The 26438-nt window shown below is 46.1% G+C and overlaps 1 protein-coding gene across 1 annotated transcript in view; it reads right to left on the reverse strand.

The window, feature by feature from the left end:
* Window positions 1–26438, reverse strand: part of REEP1 (receptor accessory protein 1) — a 66045-nt gene that overhangs the window by 18825 nt on the left and 20782 nt on the right. The window contains exons 2-7 of the mRNA XM_059470642.1: window positions 21155–21227; window positions 18303–18379; window positions 16412–16532; window positions 14355–14468; window positions 6244–6336; window positions 6037–6087 (exon numbers count right to left, since the gene is read on the reverse strand). Coding sequence (XP_059326625.1) covers window positions 6037–6087; window positions 6244–6336; window positions 14355–14468; window positions 16412–16532; window positions 18303–18379; window positions 21155–21227 — 529 coding nt within the window. The remainder of the gene's footprint in view (window positions 1–6036; window positions 6088–6243; window positions 6337–14354; window positions 14469–16411; window positions 16533–18302; window positions 18380–21154; window positions 21228–26438) is intronic.

Consider the following 26438-nt stretch of genomic DNA (forward strand, 5'->3'; position numbering starts at 1 on the left):
AGTGGTTCTGTGGCAAACATCTCTGATTCTTCATTGCAGTGATGGGAGCACAGAGCAGTCTTGGTCATGTGTTCAATTTGCAGGGGAGAGATCAGTGAATCTGACTCCATGTTCTTAGAAGGCTGATATATTACATTACATTATATTATATTATATTACATTATATTACATTACATTACATTATATTATATTATATTATATTATATTATATTATATTATATCATATTATATTATATCATATCATATCGTATCATATTATACCATACCGTACCATATCATATCATATCATATCATATCATATCATATCATATCATATCTTATTATAGAGTGCTATACTAAGACTATACTAAAGAATAGAGAAAGGATACAGACACAGAAGTCTTAACAAGAATGATAATGAAAACTTGTGACTCCTTCCAGAGTCCTGACACAGCCTAACCGTGACTGGCCATTAAGTTAAAACAATTAACATGAAACCAAGCAAACAATGACCAGTTGGTAAACAATGTCCAAACACATTCCAAAGGAACAAAACAGGAGAAGCAAACAGATAATTATTGTTTTGATTTTTCTCTGAGGCTTCTCAGCTTCCCAGGAGAAGAAATCCTGGCAAAGGGATTTTTCAGAAAATGTGACAGTGACAGCCATGTGTAAAGGAGCAGGGTGTTGCTTTATATTTCCAGTAGGTACTTTCCTTCACTAGGAATGAGTCAAACAGATTCTTGGCTTCAGAATCACAATTAAATGGCCTGCATCAAAATATCTCCCTTTTAAAGTTAACCATCTATGATGATATTTACCCAGCCACTTTCAGCAATACACAACATTTCCAGAACACTGACAGTTTGAAATTTTAAGCTAATAAAAAGATATTGTTAAATTCCAAGAAAAATAACAGTGCTTTTTTCATGCAGCTTAATGAAGAAATGAAGTATTTTCCTTTCTTTTTACATTAATTCTCAATCTGACAACAAATATATTCCCTGGTGAAAGGAATGTAACTGTAAAGGATGGGTTGGTTAAGTGACACTTTCCATTAAAACTGCATTACATGAAAAGGTTGACTGTAAGTATTCTGTAACCCTTATACTACAGCCATAAAGAAGGAACACCAGAAAATTCAATCCATACAGAATCATAGAATTTTTGAGCTACATTAAATGACATTCAGAGTATAAATTGTATAACTGATAAAAATTACATTTATGTTTTAATATTTTATTGAGGGGGGAGGATCTGAAATATACTTCATGGCACATAGTCTTGAAAAGTACTGAAGTAAACACAGAGAGCCTGATTCCAACATTCTTTCTGCAACTGTAAATTAGGAAAAATTCAACTGATTGACTGAGATGAAATCAGAAAGAAGGCAAATAAGAGACAGTAAATACTGTCCTGTTTAACAAAAAGATAAGGCAGCCTGCATCAATTGACCCACCACTTTAACCTAGACTTGTGTTTGTCCAAGCAGCACAGCCTGACCCCTGGCCAGGACAGGACCCAGCACTGCTCCCTCTGGGCTGCAGCTCTGCCATCCTGCCCTGGGTGCAGGCAAGGCCATGGGGAGCTCACCCTGGAGCTGCTGTGGCACAGAGAAAGGCTCAGGACTCATCCTGACCATCCACGATCAAAGCAGGACTGGGCACATTCCTGCTAAAGCTCTTGGGCAACGCTGCCTGTCCCCTGAGCATTGACCCACTGGGAAGGCAAGGCAATAATTTACCTGCTGATTTATCAACACCACTTCAGAAATTCTGCATGCACAGTAGAGGAAAATCAGTGCCTCTACCTCATACAAATTCCTCTGCACCTCACTTTTAGGGCATGTAGGTAGAGAGGGCATCAGGTGCTGATACCTGCAGTCACTGTGACAGTCTGCACTTTTACATCCAAGAAAAGTGACAGAGCAGTAATCTCCAACCTTTCAGCCTGAAGCTTTTTGTACAAGAAAAATGAGTTCAAACCTCCTTCTCAACTCCACATTTAGCTTTCCTGCAGATTGTCACAGAGAAGCAGCAGACTTTACTTTGCTCTTTCCCACCAGCCTATTCTACTTTTGAAAGTATTTTAAATTAAACTGATGGGGTTTCTTTGCTTAAATACCAAGACATGTTATATTGCTGATTTTATAGGCATGGCAGTGGAGTCCTTAGAACTTATATTTTGCTAAACTCTCACCTCTGCCCTCACATTCTCCAGCCTGGCACAAGAGTTGGTGCCTGAATTTTGGCTATTCCTGCCAGTGGCTGAGCCACTCTTGGGGTATGTTCTCACTCCAAGAGGCATCTCCAGTTAATCCTCTTTCTTTTAAGCTACATTTACTCTGCCAACGTTTCTGGGCTGGTGACTGGAGTTGCCTTGCATGGCTGCTCAGCTGGGTGAGATCTCAGCTGCCCAGAGCTCAGGGCAGCTCTGGATGGGTTTTGGAACCTTCACTGAATCCCTGCACAGACACCAAATTCTCAGTGACTGATTCAGAGCCAACACAAGATATCCTACCCTGCAGCCTGATTACAGCAGGCAGATCTCCAGTGAGAGCAAGCTGACCATTAAATAACGTTTTGCTGTTGCAGAATGACAGCAAAGCCAGAGGGTTAGCAACTGATGAGCTGCAATTTGAGTGCTGTGCTCCTCCCTCACACCCAGCTCAAGTGTCAGCAGGGCTCAGGCTGTTCAGCTCCCCCAGCTGCTCTGCTCAGCCAGCTAACCCAAATTCCATCCCATTCCAGCCAGCAACTCATGTGTGTGGACATGAGGCAGGTTAGAGATGAGATTCATGTGTGAGACCAAGCTGGCAGGGCAGATGGCACAAATACATTGAAAATGGAGATGTGTTAATATTCTTGCAGTGCACCTTGTGATAGAGCAGCATGGAATGATCAAAGGGCCCAGGAGAGCTTTGGAACAGGGACCTGAGATGTGCCTGTCACCTATGGGTCTGTTACATCAGTGTGGAATACAGAGCCTTGAGCACAGACTGAAGCAGCTGAACTAAACAACTTTGGCTTTCTCCAGGAAAAAAAAGAACTAAAATTGCCTTTGCTTAATTTTTTAATTTAATTTAACCTGAGTTTCTAACAGCAAAAATAAAGATGGTTTATAAAACAGGTAATAGCAAATATTACTGTTACTGTTCCTACCATTCTATGAAGCAATTTTTCTAAATGTCAGAATGGCAAGAACAGCAAAGGCCTGGGCTGAGTGAAGGCACTGAACACCTGTGAAAACCTGCAGAGTTCCATTTCCTTTCTTTGCCCTTTGTAGGGATAGATCTTATTTACTTGCTCCTAGAATACAGTGTAACACTCACAGTTCTTTCCCAATTACCACAATTTTACTTGACCCCAAAATACAAATGTGACAAAAATTACCACAGAATGGGGATGGTTTCAGAGTGAAATGGAAAATATTGTTTACCAACTTTTATTTCCCTGTCACATAAGCAGCTGGTGTATAAGAAATCACAAACATTTGAAAAGCCAGCATGGGGAGGGTTTGCAGAGCTATGTTTTAGAAATAAAGACCTTATCCAGACTTAATGTTTATTGTTCCACAAAAATATTTATCTTTTATTAACAAAAGAAAATAACAAGTTAATAGCTCTATTTCTCGACAAAATAAATTTAGCACAGCACATGTTTTGGGCTGTGTTTTGTTAAAACAATCATGTGGAAGATGAAGAGCAGCTGTTTGGGGGATTTCTGTTTACTGTTGTGGCCATGATCATGCAGATGCTCTTCCAACTGCTACAGACATGGGAGATATCCCAGGAATTTCAGCAAGGAGAGAGGATCCAGCTCCTGAAGCTCTGCCTGTGCAGCACATCCCCACAGATCTGGGCTAGTTTTACCCTAGAGAGTGTGACAGCAGTAACACCATGACAGGAGCTGTAGTAACACCATTTCTGTCAGCAGAGAAACAGCTCCGTGTTACTACAAAGCCCCCTGATAATTGTGCTTGGGAGGGACTAAGGATGGCACCACCTCTCTCTCCTCCTCACTGAGCACCAACAATTGCCACGATGATGGTGCTGGCAGGGTGGGACCTGTGTTTTTGGGACTTTAGAGGACACAAGATGAAACGGTGCTGGAAAAATGAGCCCTAACTTCCCTGGGCACAGGACTCCCTGCCTGCACTGAACTCATCCAGCTTCTCTTCAGCCATGGACCACCCCTGTGGGCATGGCAATTCTCATTTTACAGACAGTGAGGTTTTGGGGGCCACAGGAGGGAACAGGGGTGTCCCTCTGTTCCCTGATCACTGCAGTGCATCTGTCCCCACATTCATCTGACCCTGCCCATAGGTGAAGGTACAGCACACACTGAAAGTGGAGCTCTTCAGGCTTCCCTTCCCCAGGATCTACCACCCCCACAAGTTCTCTGAGCCAGGGCTCAGTGCTACTGAATAGGATAAAAGACAAATACTAAAAGGCCATGGTAATTTCCCTGCCCAGTCACTGCTATCACCTGATATCAACCTTATTTAGATTCATGACTGCACCAACAGTCTGAGGACACTGGCCACCAAGACAAGCTCATTTGTGACTCTAAGTGAAATTAAAGCTCCCATCCACACGGCAAAGTAATTAATCTAAAACTAATTTAAGCATTAAATTAAATTTAGTCAAAACAACAGTAGTATAGACATTATTATCTCACCCACATCTAGCACATTCTCTCCTTTTTGCTTTAAAGATTATGACAAAGCAGTATTAAAACACTGAGCATCCAGAGCCAGCAACCTGCACACTGCCTTCCTCTTCATGTTGCAGACATCACCATCATCATCTCCAAAAACAAACATCAGCCTCTCTGGGCCCAGAGCACAAACACTGATGCAACCAGTATTTGCCTGGAAGGATCAGAAATACTTTCCAAAAGCTGACATCTGCATTGTGACAAGCACTGTAAAAGGCACTCCATCAGAATGAGCTGGAACTGTCTTAAATTTTCTTTGCCATTTTATTATCAGTCTCTGCATTCCCATTTGAAGTTTTTAGAGGAAAATGCATTTAGGAGTCTGGGAAAAACTGGGTTTACATTCAATGGAATTATTCATTATAAATAATTCATGTATGTACGTAGCTAAAGCTAAAGTACATAACAATAAGCACATAATTTAAAAATCTGTGATTTATATAACAGTCCCATTGAATATGATCTAAATACAAACAAATAGCAGTGTCTAGATTTTATCATTATTCCTTCAGTCTGAAAATATGAAAGAATTCTGTAAACATTATTTAGGCTTCAAAACACCTCTAATACCTACAAATTCCATTTTGCAGCTGTGGAAACTATGACACAGCATGACAAATCAGGAACCCAAAACTGCCAAGTCACAAAAGAGAAGCTTTTAATGCGCTCAGTGTTAATGCAGGATGGCACCTCCTGGCCTTTTGTCTCTTAGGATCAGCAGTAAATGGGGAAGCAAGGGAGCACTAAGTCACGCTCAGCACACTGCCAGCACAATCCTCAATCTGTTAATGTTCTCCTCTCCTTTTGCTGTGACTGTGGTTAGCAGTTCTCCCCCACAGATGTCTGCATGCACCTTGCAGCCTCCATCCTGTCCACTACAAGGTGCAGAGCACATTCCCCAGCTGGGGCTGCGGTGTCAGCAGCACTGCCCCAACCACACCTGCCAGAGATCCTCCAAAAGCTCCACTGGAACCCCAACCTTGCCCACAGGGACCCAGCTCAGGGAGAGAGGCTCCCTCCGTCCATTAGTGGGAGCACAGCACACACACACAGCCAGCAGCCCAGTTAAACCAGCGCTCCATGGAAGAGCTCCTGCCTGGAGCTGGAACCTCCTCCACTGCCAGCAGAGCACTTGCAAGGCAATTTGCTGATGAGATCAAGGACAGGCTTTTAAAGCTCAGCACGCAGCATCTACCCACTGCAAGCAGAGCAGACAGCACTTGGCCTCACAGCAATCCCAGCTGAAACCAGTCCAAACTAGTCTAACAACTAGTCTAACAACTAGTCTAACAGGGAGCAGACATTAGTTAGGGGTTAGTAAAAGCACTCAGCAGATTACCTGCCCTTTTTTCTGGTCCCAATACAAGTGTAAATGGAGTAGCTGAGAGACCTAGCAAAGGGAAAAAAGAGAGCCATTGTGGCAACGCACATCAAGGCTTTGAGAATAAGATCTATTTGAAGCACAAGTAATCGAGGTGAGACATGAGCATGACACTGGGCACCATGTGCAGGGACTCACACACACATAAAAAGCAGGGACACCCACCTGTGGACAGGACCTGAACACAGATCCTCCCTTCCTCAGCTTCCCCAGAGAGATGGAGAGACCACTCCATAACCCCAGCCGACAAGGTGTCACCTAACATGTGTTTTTAAAGAGTAAAGCAAATTATAAACACAATGGGCTGCTACTCCACTCCTAAAGCAAATTATAAACACAATGGGCTGCTACTCCACTCCCTGCACTTGATTGATGCTTCCCACTGGAGAAATCCCCAGTGTCAGGCCTAATGACTAATTTAGGCACAGGATTATGAGAGGGACACGTGGCAGTCATTTTAGTGACTGACAGTTCTCCTGAGCAGCAGGGTGACAGTGGGGAGTTGCTCCCTGAGCAGGGGTTTGCACACAGAAGCTTCCTCATGTCTGCCTGCAGGCAGGCCCTGAGCAGAACCAGCAGCTTTATGGGCTGATGAGTAAAGGAGAAAATTGCATCTGCCACCATTTGAACACAAACATCCTACAAGCAATATCCTTATTTATGGCCAGGGCCTGCGTGCCATGCCTAGTCTGGAAGAGCTACCTGTTTGGAAATGTCAGACAGTAATAGAGACTCAAAGGGAAACCAGCTGACGTTAGTGTTGATGGTGGAAATGTAATTTCATCCACCCTTTTTGTTTGTGCAGTTCATTTCCTCTCCAGGGAACTCTTTGTTATTGTTTCTCCCACACTAGTCTCTTTGTATAAATTTATATTTTGGTTCTGCTGTCCTGTGCATTCAGTGAGTGTTGTTTGCTTGTTGGAGACACCAACCAAGCAGCCATGAAAGGGAAACTGGAAAGAGTTACCTGGATTGTAACTCAAACAGCATTGGAATCCTATAGATTTGTGAAAAACAGATTCTTAAGGACTTCTGAATAAAAGATGCATCACACATGACAAGAACGCTTCACAAAATACTGTAATCAGTGCCTACCATATATTTTAAGAAATCCATTTGTTATTCCTCTATATTGGTGTAAAATAGCTCCAAGATCTTTGATTTTGGATCCCAAATGGAGATCCTTTAAAAAAAGCCACTTTCAAAAGCAGCAAGCTCAGCCCCTCTGAGATAACAGCAACGTGTCCCCAAGGCTTCTCAGAGTGTGAACTCTGAATCTCTGCTGACCTGTGCAGCTCCAGGCCATGGCACTGATGAGGGCACACAGATGATGTGGCCGTCACAGATGGGTCAGAACTGTGCTCCCAAGTGTTTGCTCAGCCAAGGAGCACTCTCCCTCTGAGCACTGGCATCTAATCATTACAGAGAGGCTTTATCAAGCATCTCAAGGGAAAGGATGTTCCCCACCCCTGCCTCCCTCTCCCAGTTCAAATAAAAGTGCACCTCTCCACTGTTCTGTCACAAAAGGCAGCATGTCTCTTCCCACACAAGGATTTTCCTCCCAGTTTCCACAGCAAATAGGTCTAAAATCACACAGTAAATTAGGGATCTAAATATTGATTTTTCAGGCAATTGCACTGGCTACACCAGCTGGATACTAGAAATTACTTAAAAGATGCTGTTTGTCTAAAGAGGATAAAGCCTAAATCATCACCAGCATTTCCCTCCCAGTGTCCTGGTTTAAAAAGCAACAAATGCACCGAAAAATCTGCTGATAAATTTATTGGGCTAGAGGGCCATGAGGTAATGAAGCTATAACCCTCCAGGGGAAGGTGAGCCCCAGGGGGGAAACAGAAATGAACAGAATGGAAATGCCAGCCCAGACAGGAGGTTTGGGAGCTGCTGAGGCTGCACTGCAGGGCATTATTTGAGCAGGTGGATGCACACCCTGAGCCCCCTGTCTGTGTGCATGGCTGCTCCTCTGAGCGATGCACACCGTGGCTGCTGGACCCCCACCTTCCCCACCCATCACAGGCTCTCCTGGGCTGCTTCTCACACTTATTAGGCACAAATGGGCTTGTCACTGACACCACTCATGTGTGCCTGCTCCCTGCACCTCATTTATCTGCTCCTGCCAAGGCCCTGCACCACGCTGTGCCCCTGTGTAAGAACGGGCACGCAATGGGCACAGCATGGGCTGCTCTGCCACCTCACCCACACCAGGGCAGGGGGAAAGGCATTGTCAGAAACCTCTGCAGTACACTGATCTGCTGGCATGGCATGTTTTCTCCACATCTCCTTTGAAAAGCAGGGTGGAGGCTGCAGCTTGGGGATGGTTAAGTGGTTGGGAGCAGGTGGGGAAAGATGTGGGTCTGCCTGGCAGAGTTGGTTTGTTCAAGGTGGGGAGTAAGGATACATCCAAACAGGATCTGGGAAAATCAGGAGTGTGAAAGGGAGAGTGAGGGAGCTGGGGGAGAGTGTAAAACTGGTGATGTGTGGGTTGTAGAAAGGCAGGAGGCAATGGCAGGGCAGGGATAGAGGAGCTGGGACTGGGGACACGGCAAAGCAGCAGGTGGTGGCAGGCTCAGGGTGACAGGTGAAGGATAAGGGCTGGGAGTACATACAAGTGTGCTGGGGAAGGCTGGTGCTGCTCCCCAGCCCCTGGAGCCTCTCCTTGCTGCAGCCATGTGTGTCCCAGCTGCTCCCACTGAATCCTGACTGAAAAGCCCACTCATGCCCAGGGCCCACCTGATGGATGCACTGCCTGGCCAAGGCCTGGCTGTAACAGCCCTGCTGCTGCTGCTCCCTGTGCTGTGACCCAAAGGCAAGCTTGTTTTCTCTCCACCAAGGTGAGCTGGACAGGTGGTGGTGGTGGTCAGGGCTCCTCGGGAATGGAAGTGGCTGAATTAGCTGGAATTAACTGAAAACACACAAAGAGCAGCAGGATTTGCTGCCTGGTCATTTAATCCAACCACTTAGGACTGACCCACTTGAAGTCAGCACATGTGACAGAATCACCAAGAGATGAGGACAGGATCAGAGCCCCAAATGAGATTATGCTCCTTGGTAGGGGCAGGGAAAAGATCTGCATTGAGCACCTAGCAGGGGCAATAAACCAGATATCCAACATTGTGCTTGCCTAGTGAGCATCAAAAATAGACTCTCCAGAGAGAGAGAAAACACCCAAGTGAGCCAGCTGGGCAGAGCTGGGGTGCTTGGGACACTGACAGCTCCTCAGCCTGTAAAATGAGCTGGCACAGGCTTGTGCCAGCATCAGCACAACTGTGGCTTCAACACAGAACAGAGCAGGGGCAGGAGCAGGAGGAGGGGAAAGGACAAGCCTGCAGTTGGCTAACTGAAACCAAAGGGATTTAAGATAAAAAAGGGAAAGGGACAGAGGATCAGAGCGAAGGATGGTGTGGCTGTGCACAGCTTGCAGCATCTTAGCCTGCAGTAAATATACAAGCAGCAGCCTGTCACACACCAATGGAAATCAGAGAGGCAGATGCATTGTGCTGCATGAAAAAAAGATGATGGATAGACAGGATGGATTAAAAAATATGATGGACAAAAGGAATGGATAAAAAAAATACGATGGATGAAAAGAATTAAAAGACGGGCCCTGCCCAAAGATCTTATCGTGAAAGACAAAAGACCATGATGGATCACAGCTCAGACCGAAAGGAGAGGACAGGGCTAGCCACAGCATGAGAGATGTTCTCTCTCAGGTACAGGAGCCTTTAGATTTCAGCTGATTTACTGAAAACAGATCTGTACAGAGCCCCTTTGCAGCCCAGCAGCTCACTGTGTATTGCCACCATGTGAAGTTGATTTGCAAAGCCTGAAGGTCCATTTCTGCATACAAAAACATCTTTTCCTCACCCACTAATCCAAGTGAAGCAGTAAATAATCCTCACATTCATTTGCTGGTAAAAGCCATGTTTTCCATGGAAGCTGCAGGAGCTCTGTGCTACTGAATAAATCATCATCTCTGTAGGTTCCACTTGTAACACAATCCTTTAAAGGCTGAAACCAAATGAACTCACTTTCCCACTACACTCAACACTTATCACAGACTAGCTGGACACCCTTAAATCTTGGCATTGGGAAATCCATGAAAAGCCCTAGAAATAGTATTCTCTTTCCTCCTTCCCTGGAAACTTCCCCCTAAGGACAGCACTGCAGTCTGGTCTGGCATCTGTCAGCTCAAAGTGTTTTCCAGATAATTACTCATTTACACTTCTCTCAGGCAGGATAATCTGGCTCAGTCATACCTTCTCAAGTGAGCAAGGAAGGGCATTGACACAGAGCTGACAGTGGCTGAAAACCAGGGCAAGAGAAACAGCTCCTGCTGTAGCACTCCTCCCTGGGGAACAACTCCCTCCCCATCAGCAGGGAGGGACACAGAGACACATCCACACCCCCAGTCACATCCTGGGTGCCTGAGGAGCCCCAGCTCAGCAGCCTGCACTGCAGCACACCAGGCTGGAACCCACAGCAGGCTGGAACCCACACCAGGTGGAACCCAAACCAGGTAGAACCCAAACCAGGTAGAACCCAAACCAGGTAGAACCCACAGCAGGCTGTATCTCTCACCAGGCTGTATCTCTCACCAGGCTGTATCTCTCACAGCAGGCTGTATCCCACACCAGGCTGTATCTCTCAGCAGGCTGTATCTCACACCAGGCTGTATCTCACACCAGGCTGTATCTCTCTCACAGCAGGCTGTATCTCTCAGCAGGCTGTATCTCACACCAGGCTGTATCCCACACCAGGCTGTATCTCTCAGCAGGCTGTATCTCTCTCTCAGCAGGCTGTATGTCTCACCAGGCTGCATCTCTCACACCAGGCTGTATCTCTCACCAGGCTGTATCTCTCTCACCAGGCTGTATCTCTCACCAGGCTGTATCTCTCACAGCAGGCTGTATCTCTCACCAGGCTGTATCTCTCACAGCAGGCTGTATCTCACCAGGCTGGAATTGTCACCAGGCTGTATCTCTCACCAGGCTGTATCTCTCACCAGGCTGTATCTCTCACAGCAGGCTGTATTTCACAGCAGGCTGTATCTCACCAGGCTGGAATTGTCACCAGGCTGTATCTCTCACAGCAGGCTGTATCTCTCACCAGGCTGTATCTCTCACCAGGCTGTATCTCACCAGGCTGGAATTGTCACCAGGCTGCTCTCCCTGCCAGAACAGCAGCTCATTCCCTCTCAGAAGGACAAGGGACAGGAGCTGCTTTAGCCACCCCTGGATATTACACTGGGAACAGACTGGGGTGCACTGCCATGGACAGCACAGCTACTCTCTCTGCTTCCCAAGACCAGGAAGGGATGATCTTGCTTTCCTTTCCTCTGGCCATGCTCTCACAGTGCAGTTCAATCCCTTTCCTCAGTGTGCTCAGCCACTCGAGATAAGTTTGTGGGCTCAACAGAACAAACCCTTTTATTTTTCTTTCAGGATTAACTTTCTGACAGGTTAGAGATAACCTGAGGAGGTCCAAAATGCTGGGGCACCCTGGGAGCTGGAGCACTCCCCCATTTTGCAGAAGGAGAGCTGTCAGATTGGCTCACACTCTCTGTTGGAGCTGCACCCTTAGGCACACAGAAACAAGCCAAAGTAGTGAAGGAAACCAGGGATTCTATTTTTTCCTCATACATTCAGAATAATTTAAATGTCAGAGCTGAAGGAAATACTTGAATAGTCCTTGCTTTGTTGTAAAAATCAAACAATCTATTAAATAACCTCCCAATCTTATTAACAAGTCCTTTTCCCCTCCCCAAAGTAGTGTGCAAGAAAGACTCTTCTGGTCCATTCACAGGTTGCAATATCTTAACAGTTTTCTCTCAAGTTGTGTTGGCAGATGTGCAATACAATAATACCACAGGAGTCGGAGTTGTTTTCTTCCACCACTGAAAGGGGAGTCTCATCAACCATGAAAAACAGCAGGAGACTGTTCCTTGTACTGTGGAGACTCTTCCCTCTCTCCCCCATTGCCGCTGGAGCCACATTTTGAGGCAGAGAGAGTCTTAAGCAAAGCAGCAGGAAAGGGGAACAGAGGGAAGTAAATCCGTGGTGCTGGCTGTTCATTCCAGGGAACAGCTGATGCAGACACTGTTGCAGCCCTGATGGGGAACAGGTTGGCACTGTGGGTTTGGGTTACTCTTGAGCTTCTCATATTCAGGAGCTACCTAGGCAGGAGCCAGAATTCCTTTGGGATTCACACACAGTTTCTCACTGTGTCCTAAAAGCAGCTCTAGCACAGCCAGCCTGCAGCACCTTGCAGGAAGGGGCTCAGAGCAAAGGCAGTGCTGCAGAACTGGCATTCCTAGAGCCTATTTATGACTCTTCAGGCTTACATGGCAGCAGCAAAAGTGTTAAGTGTCCTGGAGGCATCACAAAAATGTCATTTCATTGGGCATACGATACACAGCACTGTCCTAGCTCCATGTTTATCCCAGGTTTCAGTCCAAATTTGGTTTATCTCCCAGTCCCTGGGTTAGAAGAGTCTCCCCACTGAAGAACAACAGCCCAGGAGAAGACAGACCTGAGAATTTAGTCTGCATAATGCTACGCAGGCAAAAAGGAGACAATTTTTGGGTCTAGCGTATCCTTGTGACCCCATGAGCATGGCACACCCTGTGGGCTCTCCCCTTCTGTAATACCTTGCTTTCAACAGGCTTTATAAGCTCTAATGTATTTGGCCTCCCAAGGATGCAGTTTGCATTTTTGCAGGAAGTAAGGCCGAGACATACTAAAGTGATGTGCCTTAGGTCATAGGAAAAGCATTTGGCAGAGGAAAATAATTTCCTTCAACTCCCATTCCCATGTTGTTCTTACTACCAGTACCCTCCTTGTCCATAGGTTTCTAACTATCCTTTTGGAACAGGCCTGGAAGCAAGTCTCACCCCCAAAACACACTGTGCACATTGATTCACCCCAAAAACACACTGTGAACTTTGACTCACCCCCAAAACACGCTGTGCACATCAGCTCACCCCCAAAACACACTGTGCACTTTGAGTCACCCCCAAAACACACTGTGCACATTGACTCACCCCAAAAACACACTGTGCACATCAACTCATCCCCAAAACACACACTGCACATCAGCTCACCCCCAAAACACACAGTGCACATCAGCTCACCCCCAAAACACACAGTGCACATCAGCTCACCCCCAAAACACACTGTGCACATTGACTCACCCCCAAAACACACTGTGCACATCAGCTCACCCCCAAAACACACTGTGCACATCAACTCACCCCCAAAACACACTGTGCACATTGACTCACCCCCAAAACACACTGTGCACTTTGACTCACCCCCAAAACACACTGTGCACATCAACTCACCCCCAAAACACACAGTGCACATCAGCTCACCCCCAAAACACACTGTGCACATTGACTCACCCCCAAAACACACTGTGCACATCAGCTCACCCCCAAAACACACTGTGCACATCAACTCACCCCCAAAACACACTGTGCACTTTGACTCACCCCAAAAACACACTGTGCACATTGACTCACCCCCAAAACACACTGTGCACATCAACTCACCCCCAAAACACACTGTGCACATTGATTCACCCCCAAAACACACTGTGCACATTGATTCACCCCAAAAACACACTGTGAACTTTGACTCACCCCCAAAACACACTGTGCACATTGACTCACCCCCAAAACACACTGTGCACATCAACTCACCCCCAAAACACTCTGTGCACATTGATTCACCCCCAAAACACACTGTGCACATTGATTCCCCCCAAAACACACACTGCACATCGACTCTAAGCCATGATAGCCCATGGCCAGAGGGCAGGAGCCCAAAATGCAGTTATCAAGTCCTTGCAGCTTTCATGCAAGAAAAGGAACAACAGATAACAGCTGTTTTCTGGGTTTGGCTGTAAGCCAGGAAGAGAATATAGGATACACCCCTTCAGATGAGACCCCTCATCCTATAACTACTCATCCTCCAAAAGCAACTAATGGCACTTCCCATTGACTCTTACACAACATCCCTGCAGAGAACTACACACCAGTCATGTTATGCGAATGCCTTGCAGAAGAACATTTACCCTTCATGAACTTCATCTTCTTTCCTGCCACTACACAAAATTACAGCTCACTACACAAAATATTGAGACAACCCCTTCCCCCACCATCTCTCCCCCTCCACCCTGGGGCTGCTGCTGGCAGTGGAGGCAGAGGAGGTGTGAGTGAGTGCTGGGATGTTGATGTGAGCCCTGAGCTGCAGCTTTACCTTGGAGGCTGCCATGACGGCTGCCGTGGCCGCGACGTTCAGCCCCCGCTTGCCAAAGTGCACCAGGGCGTCGTAGCTCCGGTCTTTCGCCTGGATGAGGCAGTCATCGATCTCCTGCCACAGCAGAACACAAAACAAACAATTAAAAAAAGCACAAGAAGGACAAGTTCAGGCTTATGCTCCCAGCCTCAGACTCTTGGCAGAGTCAGGTCATGCTTTACAGAGGTAGATGTCCTCCATCTCCTCCACTGTGGCTGGAAAGAAGTTCACTGCCAACATTTGCAAAGAGGAAAAGTTTGCTGGGGGGCAATAACTCCCATTGTAGTGGGGATCTCCTTATTCTACAAATGGATGATTGAGACCCAAAGCTGGGGTCCTGGAAGCAAGAGAAATCTGCCTGAGCAACATGAACTGATAGCTGTGACGGTGTTCACAGGGGTCCGAGGTTGAGGGAAGAGATGAGGATCTGCCTCCATGTTTCAGAAGGATAGATTTATTATTTTATGATATATATTACATTAAAACTATACTAAAAGAATAGAAGAAAGGATTTCATCAGAAGGCTGGCTAAGAATAGAATAGGAAGAAATGATAACAAAGGTTTGTGGCTCGGCTCTCTGTCCGAGCCAGCTGGGCTGTGATTGGCCATTAATTACAAACATCCAACATGACCTAATCAAAGATCTACCTGTTGCATTCCAGAGCAGCAGATAATCAATGTTTACATTTTGTCCTGAGGCCTCTCAGCTTCTCAGGAGGAAAAATCCTAAGGAAAGGATTTTTCATAAAAGATGTCTGCGACAGATAGCCATTTGCAAACGGTGCACTCCAAAGACAAATGGGATTGCCTCATAGTTAAAAATACTCACATGATGACACTGGGCAGCTGAAGCTGCACTGCCCTGTGGCCAGGACAGGTGGCCTCAAAAATATCTGGGATATCTCTGCACATCACAGCAGTGCCCAGCTTCAGATGCCCATGGGATTGGTAGGCCCAGAGCTTCGGGACTTTGACGCTGCTCAATTTACAGTGAAACACTTGGGGAGGTTCCTGCCCTTACTGTCCCTCCCTCAGGACACTGGGGTCTGGATGACAATGACAGCAAGGACTCCTAGCTCTCAGCTGGAGGATGTGCTGGGTTAGTGGGGCCTGGAGGCTGTGAGGAGCTGCTGGCTGCTCTCCCCATTCCCCACAGGTAAGAGGTGGCAGCTCAAAATGCATGAGCCCCACTTGGGAGAAGCACAAAGGGAAGCAGAAACAAGGGATTGGTTCCCACTCTCCTTGGACAGGACTGAGATCCAACTGCTCCTTCCCTGCCTGTGGCTAAAGGGAGAGCTTCCATCTCCAAGTTGCCAGTGCAGGAAACAGCTCCTCACTCAGCAGTTTTCATGTTGGTGTGTGACAATAGCTGCTGTTGGTCCATTTATTCTCATGAGCCAAATGGATCAGCCTGACACTGTCCCATTCACAGCCACAGGAATCTCCCAGGCAGGCAAATGATCCAAGTTGTAATGTCCCCCTCCCAAAATTAGCATCTTTAATTTGGGCAAAACATTTTTTAATCCAGGACCTCAACAGGCTACATGCCTTTTTCCACCACACTACACAGCCAGGCATGTGCTTGCTAAGCCCATTTTAGACTGCCTGGGCTGTTTGTCTCACTGCTGTACAATGTTTTAGGCAGAACAAAGTTGAGGAGTCCTGGCTGCCAGACCAAGTTTCTCTGTTTGTTATATCCAGCCACAACAGAGCACTCCAGCTATAATCAGCCAGTACATGCAAAAGCAGCTCAGGGAGTATTTTTATCCCCCCTCCCTCCCACCTTGTCAACCGCACCAAAATGAGTTAATAAGTGTGAGTGCACTGAACAGATGCCAGTATTTAAAAACACAACAACCACAAAGAACAAAAACACCAACCAAAAAGAGGGGATCAAACGATAGAGGAAGAGAATCAGCAACTCCCAGCCCTTCAATGGAAATGAATGAAACAGGGACTGGAATAAACCCACCACAGTTCTGTTCCACCCAGAGAGGACCCAGGCACCTCTGATTACCTTTTCTTTTGAAGACAGAGTTGGATGAACAAATTTCCTGTACAGGAGGCTGGAGCCTTTTGTGTATGGAGACAGCAGCCAAGCTACAAAAGCTATTTTGAGTTCATAGTAGAATGGAAACCTAGAAGAAAGAGAGGGTTACTGTCTGCTCCCAATTTAACCACTGCCCTTAATTAGAGATGCTCAGCACAGGTAGGGATTTGCCAGCCTAGCTCAAGGCAGCTTTTGCTTACCAAAAAAAATCTAAGGATTAAAGTGCATTGACTCAGTTTTGAGCACATGTCAATGATACATTTGGGTGAATCTTTACTTAGTTATCAGAACCATTATTTAATAATCTGGAAGAGACTCTGACATGTGATAAGAGGAGCTTTCTATATGCAAAGATCACAGGTGCTGCCTTCACAGTATCCCCAGTCATTGTGAGAAAGCAATGAGCAAACCAGCAAACCAATATTTCATTGGTATGTATTTATGCACTTTCCATCTCCTCTCAGCTTTTAAGCTAACACTTACATGACTAAAATTGAAATACAAGAACCTTTGTGATCCAAGCAACATAAAGGTGCAGATCCACTGACTTTCAGGTAAGGCTGCAAAACATGGAGGACATCAACAACAGGCCATGCTTTAGCTGCAACAAGCAGCCAGAGACATCCTGAAATTAAATTATCCAGACTCTTTTCTGGAGGACAGAGCCCAGAGCTCAAGACTGGCCACCCAGCAGCATCTCCATGTGGGCAGGCATGTTGCTGCCAGCAGTGTGAGGAACAATTGTTGTTCTTTGCAAGCAAGAGCAGTGCAGAGACCTGTGGTGCTGACCCAGACAGGCTCCTGCTGTGCCAACAGTGCTGTCCCTGAGCCAGCCAGCACCCAGGTCTGACACCAGGGGCCTCTGCAATGCCCTGCTCTGAGCATGGATGGGCCAGGTTCATCTCCCACCTCACTGAGGATCTCTACAGCACACTCGATTTCACAGGCTGGGTGAGCCCTCTGCCATTTCTCTTGGCAGACCCACAGAATTCATCCTCCAAACAAACCACAAAGCTCCAGATGAGCACAGGAGAGGTAGATCTGCATACAAATTAGATGGACATTAATGTCTTATCTCCTTTTCAATAGATCTGACATGTTGCCAAGTTCTCCTGATTTCCTTTATCTGGCAGGCAGCGCTGTGCAGGAATAGGCTGTAGGGGCCATGCACTACAGTCACATTTTCACCCTAAATCTACAGATTTCTGGTAGAAAGGCCTTGTTGCCAACCAAGCAACAAACCTGAGCATCCAAAAACCACTGAAACTGATAAATGGGCATTTATGTCCTCCCATCCTGACAGAGGCCACCAGGAATCCTTGCACTGGCACCAGAGAGCCACATCAGCGCTGACTGTCACTGTCCTCCACCAAACCAGAAACCCAGCCTAACCAGGAACGTGCCAGGAAAAGCATCCCAGGAACAGCCACCCACACAGCAACCTACAAAGGCTTGTGCTGCAGGGCTGTTTGCACCTGATCCTCACTGTGTGTTTACTGTAGGATACAGCCAGGCAAGTCTAAACTCTGCCTGTAGCTAAATCAACTGTTATTTATGTGATGACCTCTGCAGCATCCAACTGGGCAGTCAGCTGTGCCCCTCTGACAGGCAGGGCTGAGACTCCAGTAATGATTTCCCACTAATGAGATACCACTGAGCCTTTCCACTTCTTTCTTTTATCCGTGACAGCACCGAGAAAGGAACCATGTCTCCCGCAGACAAAAACCCTCTATGTGCTTGAGGCTGCTGAACCCCTGTGCAGGAGTCAGTGTGCTTTTGTGTGCCATTTTTTTCTCCTTGTAAACATTTCCATTTCCTTTTCATCTCATGCCAAAGAGCCTCTCCCCCTGGTGCTTACCAGCAAAGAAAGATATCCGTGAACGTCTCTGCTGTCGTGAAGAGCGCGAATATGATCCAGTACATCATCCACTTGACCTGGTAAAAAAAAACAGCCTCAAACTATCTCTTACAGGCACAAGTGCACAGAATAACTCTCACAGGAAAAGAAATCCTTACCCCCTCGCCCTCCCCACTGTGTATTTAGCAATTACTGTGGACTTGAAGGTGCCAGTTTGCCCCACTTCAGCACGTAACACATGTCAGATTTACACAGCCTTGGGAAGGTGACTGTGGCATTTAGGATTGGTCTCAGGAAAAGAAGAGCACAGCCTGACTCTGTCCTTACAGAAACTCCACTGGCCAGCAGAGCGTGACAGCCCTATCACAGGGCATTAAAAATCTCACCTGGCTCAGTTAATAGCAAATGTTAATAGAAGGTTGTTGGCCAAACTCCAGTTAAGACAGAATGTAATTACTTACATAATACCTACAGCCAGCAAAAGGTAAAGAGGTAACTGCCCATGCCATAATTCAGGGCTCAGGAGCACAATCAACTCACCACAACTCACTGACTCAGGGGCAGCCCTGGGGTGGCTGTGCCTGCTCCCACCCATACCCAGTGCAGGGACAAGGGCAATAGTTTGAATCCCTTGCCCTGGGCTTAGGGGGGAATGTTTTACCTCACACTGGCAGTGAGAGCATGTGCTGTGCTCTCTGCTCATCTGGAGAAACCCCACTGTCAGGGATGATGGTTTCCTTTGGGGTGACAGCAAGAGAGTCTTTGGGGATGGTGACTTGGTCAGATAAACTGCAGCACCTCAGGTAATTCAGGAATTTGGAAATGTTTGTCACTGAGCACTTAATGGCACCTAAAAGCACAGCTCAACTATCCTGAAGTATGTAGTATTAGCTCTTGGGATGGAAAAAGATGGTGAGACAAAGGTTGTTAATTTAACTGACAACAGTTGTTTAATTAGGTGTATTTGAAAATGGAGATCCCTAAGCAGCTTTGCTGGAATGTTAAAAAGCTTAAGGAAGTAAAACCCATGAAAATCCATGAAAGTCCATGAATTAGAGAATTGGACCATGTCAGCTAAGGCTGGTACAATGCAATAGGCTAAGGAAAGGCTGGAGGGACAGCACAAGAGGGATACCTACAGCAGGTGCTGCTCTGGGGAATGGAAGATGGAAGCATCAATAAATCTGGATCTCACCAGCATGGAAATGATGTCCCCATCTTCTCCCTGATACAGTGGGACAGTGCTGATAGTCTCCATCTCCCTGTAAGTACTGGAATTATTCCCTGAGCACCTGTCACTCTGCTACATAACTGCTCTCCTGGGATTTATATTTATGTGCATATTTATATCTATATGTAGTGTTACAACAATAATGGCACTGCCAAATGCCTGAGAGCATCATCTTCCCAGTGCAGCTTCTGCCAGATTTGTTATGTAACTATGGCTCCTCAGAGCCTCAGTGCCAACATGGCTCTCTCACTTAGATATTACTGCCAGCAAAACTTTTAAACAAATAAAACAAACCAAGACCTGGTGTGGTTGGGCTTGGATCAGCCTAAACATTCATCAAAATTACCATTACCAAGCAGAATAAAATTAGAGTGATGTAAGTTTTGATTAATAAGTAAAGGTTCCTCCTGTGTCAGTGTAAATTATTACTTCATTTATTATTTTTTTTTAATCAGGCCTTAATGGATACATTGCCACAACTGCTAAATTAAACTGAAATCAATGGTAAGGGCAGACCAGGTCAGGTCAGCTGTTCCACATTTGCGTCACAAGCACAAGTGTCTGAGGTGAGTTCCTCTTTTCAAATTCAATTTCCAACAGGAATTGGACCCTTCAACAAAATACCTTTCAGTAAGAGACTATGGAAACATAAATTATGAGTGGCAGACACTGCTTGGAGATGCTTGTGCACATCTTCAGCATTTTCAGGCAAAGAGGCCCTGAGAAACTCAGCTGTGCAAGGGCTGCAGAGACATTTTACCTTAAGTATTTGCTGTGTTCTGTAACACTTATGATTCTCAAAATACCCCAAGCCATTTTCTGAAGGAGGAAAATTATAAACAAAACTCTTAGCAGCCACAGTGAGTCCCAGACTGAGTTTGCACTAAAGATTTAATGGGATAGACATGTATGCTTTTATCCAGATGAGAAAATGGCCTTGTTATCCCTGGGATCTTGAGAGGATTGGAGAGTCAAGATCTGGAGGCTGAGCTGGGCTCAATGAAGTCAAAGGAGCTCAGGTTGTGAAGGGCACTACAAACCCCACAGGACCCCAACAGCACCCAAGTGCTTTTGATCCTCCCTCATTTCACTTTCCCTGGCGGCCCCATATGCCTTTAGAAACCAGGGCCCAGGGAAGATTTTCCAGCAAAAAGCAAAAAGAGAGCACACCCAGCTGCCAGACCTGCCTGTAAATAGGTCGCCCTGCAAGGAAGGATGTTTCTGTCTGAGATTCAGTCATATGCACTTCTAGCTGCCTCCTCTTATCCTTGCTTTGAATGAGCAGTTAAAGCTTCAAGGCCTTTTGAAAAGCCTTTGATTTACGCTGCTCTTCAGAAACAAAGAAGAGCACACAAAGCTCTGGATGCCAAATGCCTTCAAGCCAGCTGTGTATCTCAGCACCAGAGGAGCAGCATGCATCTGCCAAGGAGCACATCAGCCCTGCACTGGAGCCAGGAGCACAAACCCAGGGCTCATTTATGCCCAGCAATCACCCAGTCCACCTTCAGGCCAGTCTGCCCCTCTATGAGCTTTCCCAGAATACAGACAACACCTTTCCAATGTGGTGAGGAGCAATCTCAGAAAACAACCCCCCAGCACAGCCACAAACCTCATTACTCACATATTCTTTGATGTCCTTTGATTTCACGGCTTTGTAGGAATAATATGCAGGGTAAAGTGTGCCAAATATAAGCCTGGAAAAAACAAACAAACAATAAACTGATTAAATTGATTTCCTGTCACAGGGAAAGATTTTCCCCCCCCCCCGTGTTTTAAATGTGGTTTTTGCACTGGTAAAAAGTGTTAGGTTTTGATTTAAGCTTGAGTGCACTAAATACAGCACAGGGGTGATTTTGCATCACTGAATTCAGAGCAGCTATTGCCAGTGACTTGGATGAAGAGCAGAGATTCAGGCTGGTTTTCCTTTTGCAATGATTTCCAAAGCTGTACCTTGTGAGTTACACACAGAACAAAATAACCAAACCAAACAAAAAAGGCCACCACCACACTTTCAAAAGGAAATTAAAAGTCTGCTCTTGAAACAATCTACTGCAACACCAGGAATATGGGAGTATTGCTTTCAGAGAGAGAATTATTGGTCTAAAATCCCTTCCACCTCTATTCAATACTCTGAAAAGCTGGCAGATGATAAAGCAGGATCCAGGTTCTAGTGATGCAAGGGTTTGGGTGCCTTATCCTACATTAAACCTGGTGTAGGGAAGAACCTTGCACCGTTCAGTAAAGTCAATTTGGGCTCATGAAAGGAGAAGGAATCTGCCCACCAAGATATGCCAACATGATCAAGCCTAAAAATCCCAGCTCTGCTGCTCTTCCAGACAGCTTCCTTTCATTTTCAAGCCTGAAAGGGATGCTGTCAGCTTCAAGATTTCATGTAAGAAAGAAACAGGGATCTGTAAGTTAAAAATAGCACCACTGAGAAAAACACGTGGAGAATTTTTTATCCTGGGTTCTCTCTGCATCACTGCCTACATGATTATTCACTTGGATTATTCTGGACGTAAGCATAGGCTTGTCAAAACCACTTTGCCCTGCCCAGGTTTCAGTCAGTTTTATTCAAAGCAGGAGCATGATGCTGCAAAGTCTAAATTTAATAGATTGCAGGGTAACGTTTATTGGCTTGCCACTACCCATCCTTCTGCTGAAGCTTTTGCTTTTAATTCACACAACTGTTTCCTCTGCTCCTGGGAATGAAAATGATCAATGTTTCAATCCCTAATTGTGGAGCCACATGGACCCAGAGCCATCTTTTTCCACGCTGCCAGCAGTGACTCTGTGCTGAGGGACTCATAATTACAGTCAAGTCCATTACGTGCAGAAGACATTAAAAATTAACACTCTGGGCTGTGGTGCAGCATCCTCCTTCCCGGAGCTCAGGAAGGTATTTATGAAAGAATGGGGTGAGCCAGCACACATCTTGATTCCCAAAGCAGGCACCAAAGGCAATTTGCCTGCTATTCATCATGCTCACTGTAGCATGGCTTAGCAGAACCTGAAGCACAATGCAGACTTCAGAAAAGCAGCAGCTACTGAGCGAGGAGATCCAACATTTTACAGAGGCTTCCCACTGGTTTCCAAAAGCTTTGCTGGCAGCAGTCAGCTCCAAACCTATCCCGCTCAGGAGGGGCTTGGGCTACCTGCAAGGATCAGATACAAACACTCAGAAAGGTCCTGGGAAACCAGAAGGGGTTTTGTCCCTTGCAGTATCCCACCAAACAGCAACAAGGGTTAAGGCCAGGATGAACACACACAGTGCCTTGGTCCTGCTCTCAATGAGATATAACAACAAATATTCTGAATTCAGTGGTAGCAGGACCTAATCCAAAGAAGGAAGAGTTCACAAAAGGAAGAAAGCTACAATACTCAGAAAATAACAGCTGAGCACATGAAAAATATTTTTGGCTCTCCTTATAAACTGCACTGCAATGCTGTTCTTCCTTCTTGGCCCAGGCTGGCTACTATCTCACCCTTTTATTTCCTGCAAATAATCACTGAATGATTGATATTAATTTCCTCAGTTTCTGCTGGTAACAGAAAGTCACTGGATCCTGAAGAAGCAAATGGTTTATAAGAATAGCATAAAATAATTAGTTGCAGACAATAAATACTTGGAAAAGAAAATACTGTGAGGGAAGGAAATTGCAATAATTTTGCATGTGCAAAGCAAGGGACAGTTAATAAGGTGATGTGATCTCCCTAAACTGGAGATTCAGAGTTTCACAGATTTGCCTTGCAGTGTGTTGTGTGCATATATGGACATTTATTACTGCTGTGGTTTACCAGACTGAAAATTGTTCTAAGGAACGTTGGAAGCCAGTCTTGTCACTGCTGTGGCTTCCTAAGTGGCTTGGGGTCACAATCTCGGGGTACACTCTACAAATGGAAGACAAAAGATGTTTGGGCATTTCTGTAAAGCTTATTCAGGGGTTTTAAGAGAAATATTTGCATACAGAGATATTCCAAAAGGTCTCTTGAAGTTACTGTCTTCACTTGGCCTTGGATCAGGGTTGAGTACAATTGATTTAACTCAAACACACACATCAATCCTGCATCTCTTCCCTCAGTTCCTCTACTCTGCTGAAGACAATAATTCTCACTTGTCCCTCATCCAAGCTTCCTGCATAATTAAAGTTATTGTTGATTCCTGCCTTCCTTCATCTCCATGCTCAGAATGCTGCCAAATCTCTCCTTCTGCACGCTACACACAAACCTGACCCTTTGTCCCTCCTTTGTCCCTTGAAAGCCACAAAGCCTTTCTCGTCCAAGTCTCCTTCCCACTTCCTTTGTGTGCTCCCTACCCCACCTGGATGCACCCATGTTTAAACCCCTCTCCCCTGTCCCCATCACCCCCACTCCCAGCCTAACAAGCTGAAGTAACTTATCTCTGCTTTCCATGCCTGAAAACGTTGTTCCTAACCCCTGCTGCTTTGCTCTTTTATCACATCCTACCTCAGTCCCTCCTCTCCTTCAATGCCTGCAGTGCCACCACCCTCTTCCTCTGCTGTTCCCTGCATTTGTTCTCCCACACCCTGGAGCTCCTGTGCTCCTTGCTCTCCCACTGCCCATCAATTCACTGCCTCCAAATCAAGCTGTTCCCTCATCCTGACAGCCCCAGCCTGAGACTGCAGCCCAGTTCCAGCCACATCATTCCCCAGTGGTCCTCATCTCTGTATCCTTCTTCTGCCACGCTTCTGATGTTCCCTGAACAGATCACAGGACCTTCAGCTTTCTTCCCACCTCCCCAAAATCACAGGACTGCCCCCCAGATCCCTCCCACAGCCGCCAGCTGAGCTGGGACTCAGATGTGCTGAGACTCTTTCTGTGTTACAGGCTCTGTCTGTCTGTCTGTCTGTCTGGTGCTGGCCAGCCAAATTAATGACCTCCCTATGGAGTCAGCACTGCAGCTTTTACCTCCTGGCAGGCAGGGCTACAAAACAGTCTCCTATCCAGCAGCCAATTCTTAGGAATAATGTAGGAAATTTTCATTTGAGACCTCCCTGACCCATCTGCTTTGGCCACAGCCACTTTGCAGATCCAAACGTTTTGCAGCAGTGGAAAAACAGACAACTTAAATCTCATTTCCTTAGGAAACCAGCATCAACCCACTCCCCACCCATTTCCATCTTCCAAAGCTTCTTTAAATGAGCTGTGTACCCAAGAAAGCCTTGGTCCTTTTACCTTCTGTGCAGAAGCAGATATCCTGATCATCAAACCTCCCAGAGCTTGATATGGAATAGCTGCTACATTTAAGGCTACAGAAATGTTCTGCAGTCTGGGCTAAAGCAAGCAGACACCCTCAGGGCACAGAGAGAGACACGGTGACATCCATCAGGGAGCCAGGAAAAGCTCACTTGTAGCACTAAACAAATAACCACAACAGCCTGACAGTTGTGACACTGCTCTGTGCTGGAGGTCTACACCAATTACAATCACCTTGGAAAAGGACAAAACAGCAGCTGTAAAGAAATCACTGAAGAGTCAAATAATTGTGCAACAGGAGGCAAAAATCTAAGTAAAAGGTTAGACTGCCTAAAGAATAGGATAAGGATTAATGCTGAAAATCCTATAATCCTATTAGGCACCTCAGCAGCAGCAATCCCCAGCCTGGATCATTACACGTGCTTCTGGTCATTCTTTGTCAAAAGGGAGACACGAAGGCAGGAGGGGAAAGAGAAGGACAGGGAAAGGGGAAGTGCACTGGGGAGGATCCATAAGAGGCACTGGAAAGGCTGTAATTGTTTCTTTTGCAACAAAGATGGATAACTGAGGTTATTTACTCCTCCTGATGCAGTGCAAGGATGCTCAACTCAATAAAGAGAACAAAAGCAAAAGGAGGGGAGAAATCCCCTGTAGCACCAGGAGATACTATGTGGAATGGATGAACTTCATTTATTAATATAGTTACATTATGTAGGATCTGGGGTTTGGGTTTCATTATTCAAGTTTACCACTAAATGACACAGGAAAGGATGAACCTTCCCATACTCTGGGGTTTCTTGATTGTCAGGGGAATAGTAAAGCAATTGAACTGTAGGCTCCTCTTTAACAAACCCTGTCATATTCCAGGGGAGCAGCTGCATCATCACCAAAGCTCCTTCTGTCTCCCCTCACCAGGACAGCCACAGTCAGACCTGGCTGTTAAATCCTTCTGTTCCTTCTCTGGATCTGCTGGAGCAGTGGTGTGACCATCACAGAGCACAGGCTACCCCAGATGTGACAGAATTCCTGACAGAATCCAGGCTACACTCTGGGGAACAGCCTCAGAGCTGCCACCATGACCTGGGAGGCTCCCACAGGACATCTTGGGCTCTGATTTGGTGATGCTGCTTTCCTCATGGAAAAGCCATTTACCCACAGAATTAACTCTCATGCTCCATAAAGCAGCCACTGAAATAAATGGAAAGGCTCTTAGTGATTGTCAGGAGTTCTTGCCAGGACTCAGGTTACCTCCAGAAATGCCTGCACATCCACTCCCCTGAGCACTTTTAACCACAAGGGTATTTTGTGGGTAGAACCTGCTGTTACAAATATACCACCATGGGCTATCTACATCCCAAGGCTCCCAAGTTTTGCTCCTCTAGTTACCATGTCACCAGCAGTGTTTGGGCTGCCCAAACACTTAGAACATTGTACCACCACAGCACAAATAGAACAGCCCTTATTTTGCCCATAAATAACAATGTTCCCATTTCATGGGCACACAGCAGCCAAGACAGCAACTTCTGTGCACAGGGATGGACACATTTAGGAATCAATGAGATATTTCCCATTTTCTCAACATGTTTACTGGCTAGTGTGTGAGACAGACCAGGCTCACTTCAAACTCCACTTGAATCAAATCCTTGTGGGGCTGCTTCGGTGCCAGGGACAAACGTGAGGGTGTGCCC

The sequence above is a fragment of the Ammospiza nelsoni genome, chromosome 4, assembly GCF_027579445.1.
Source record: "Ammospiza nelsoni isolate bAmmNel1 chromosome 4, bAmmNel1.pri, whole genome shotgun sequence".
NCBI classification, from domain to species: domain Eukaryota; kingdom Metazoa; phylum Chordata; class Aves; order Passeriformes; family Passerellidae; genus Ammospiza; species Ammospiza nelsoni.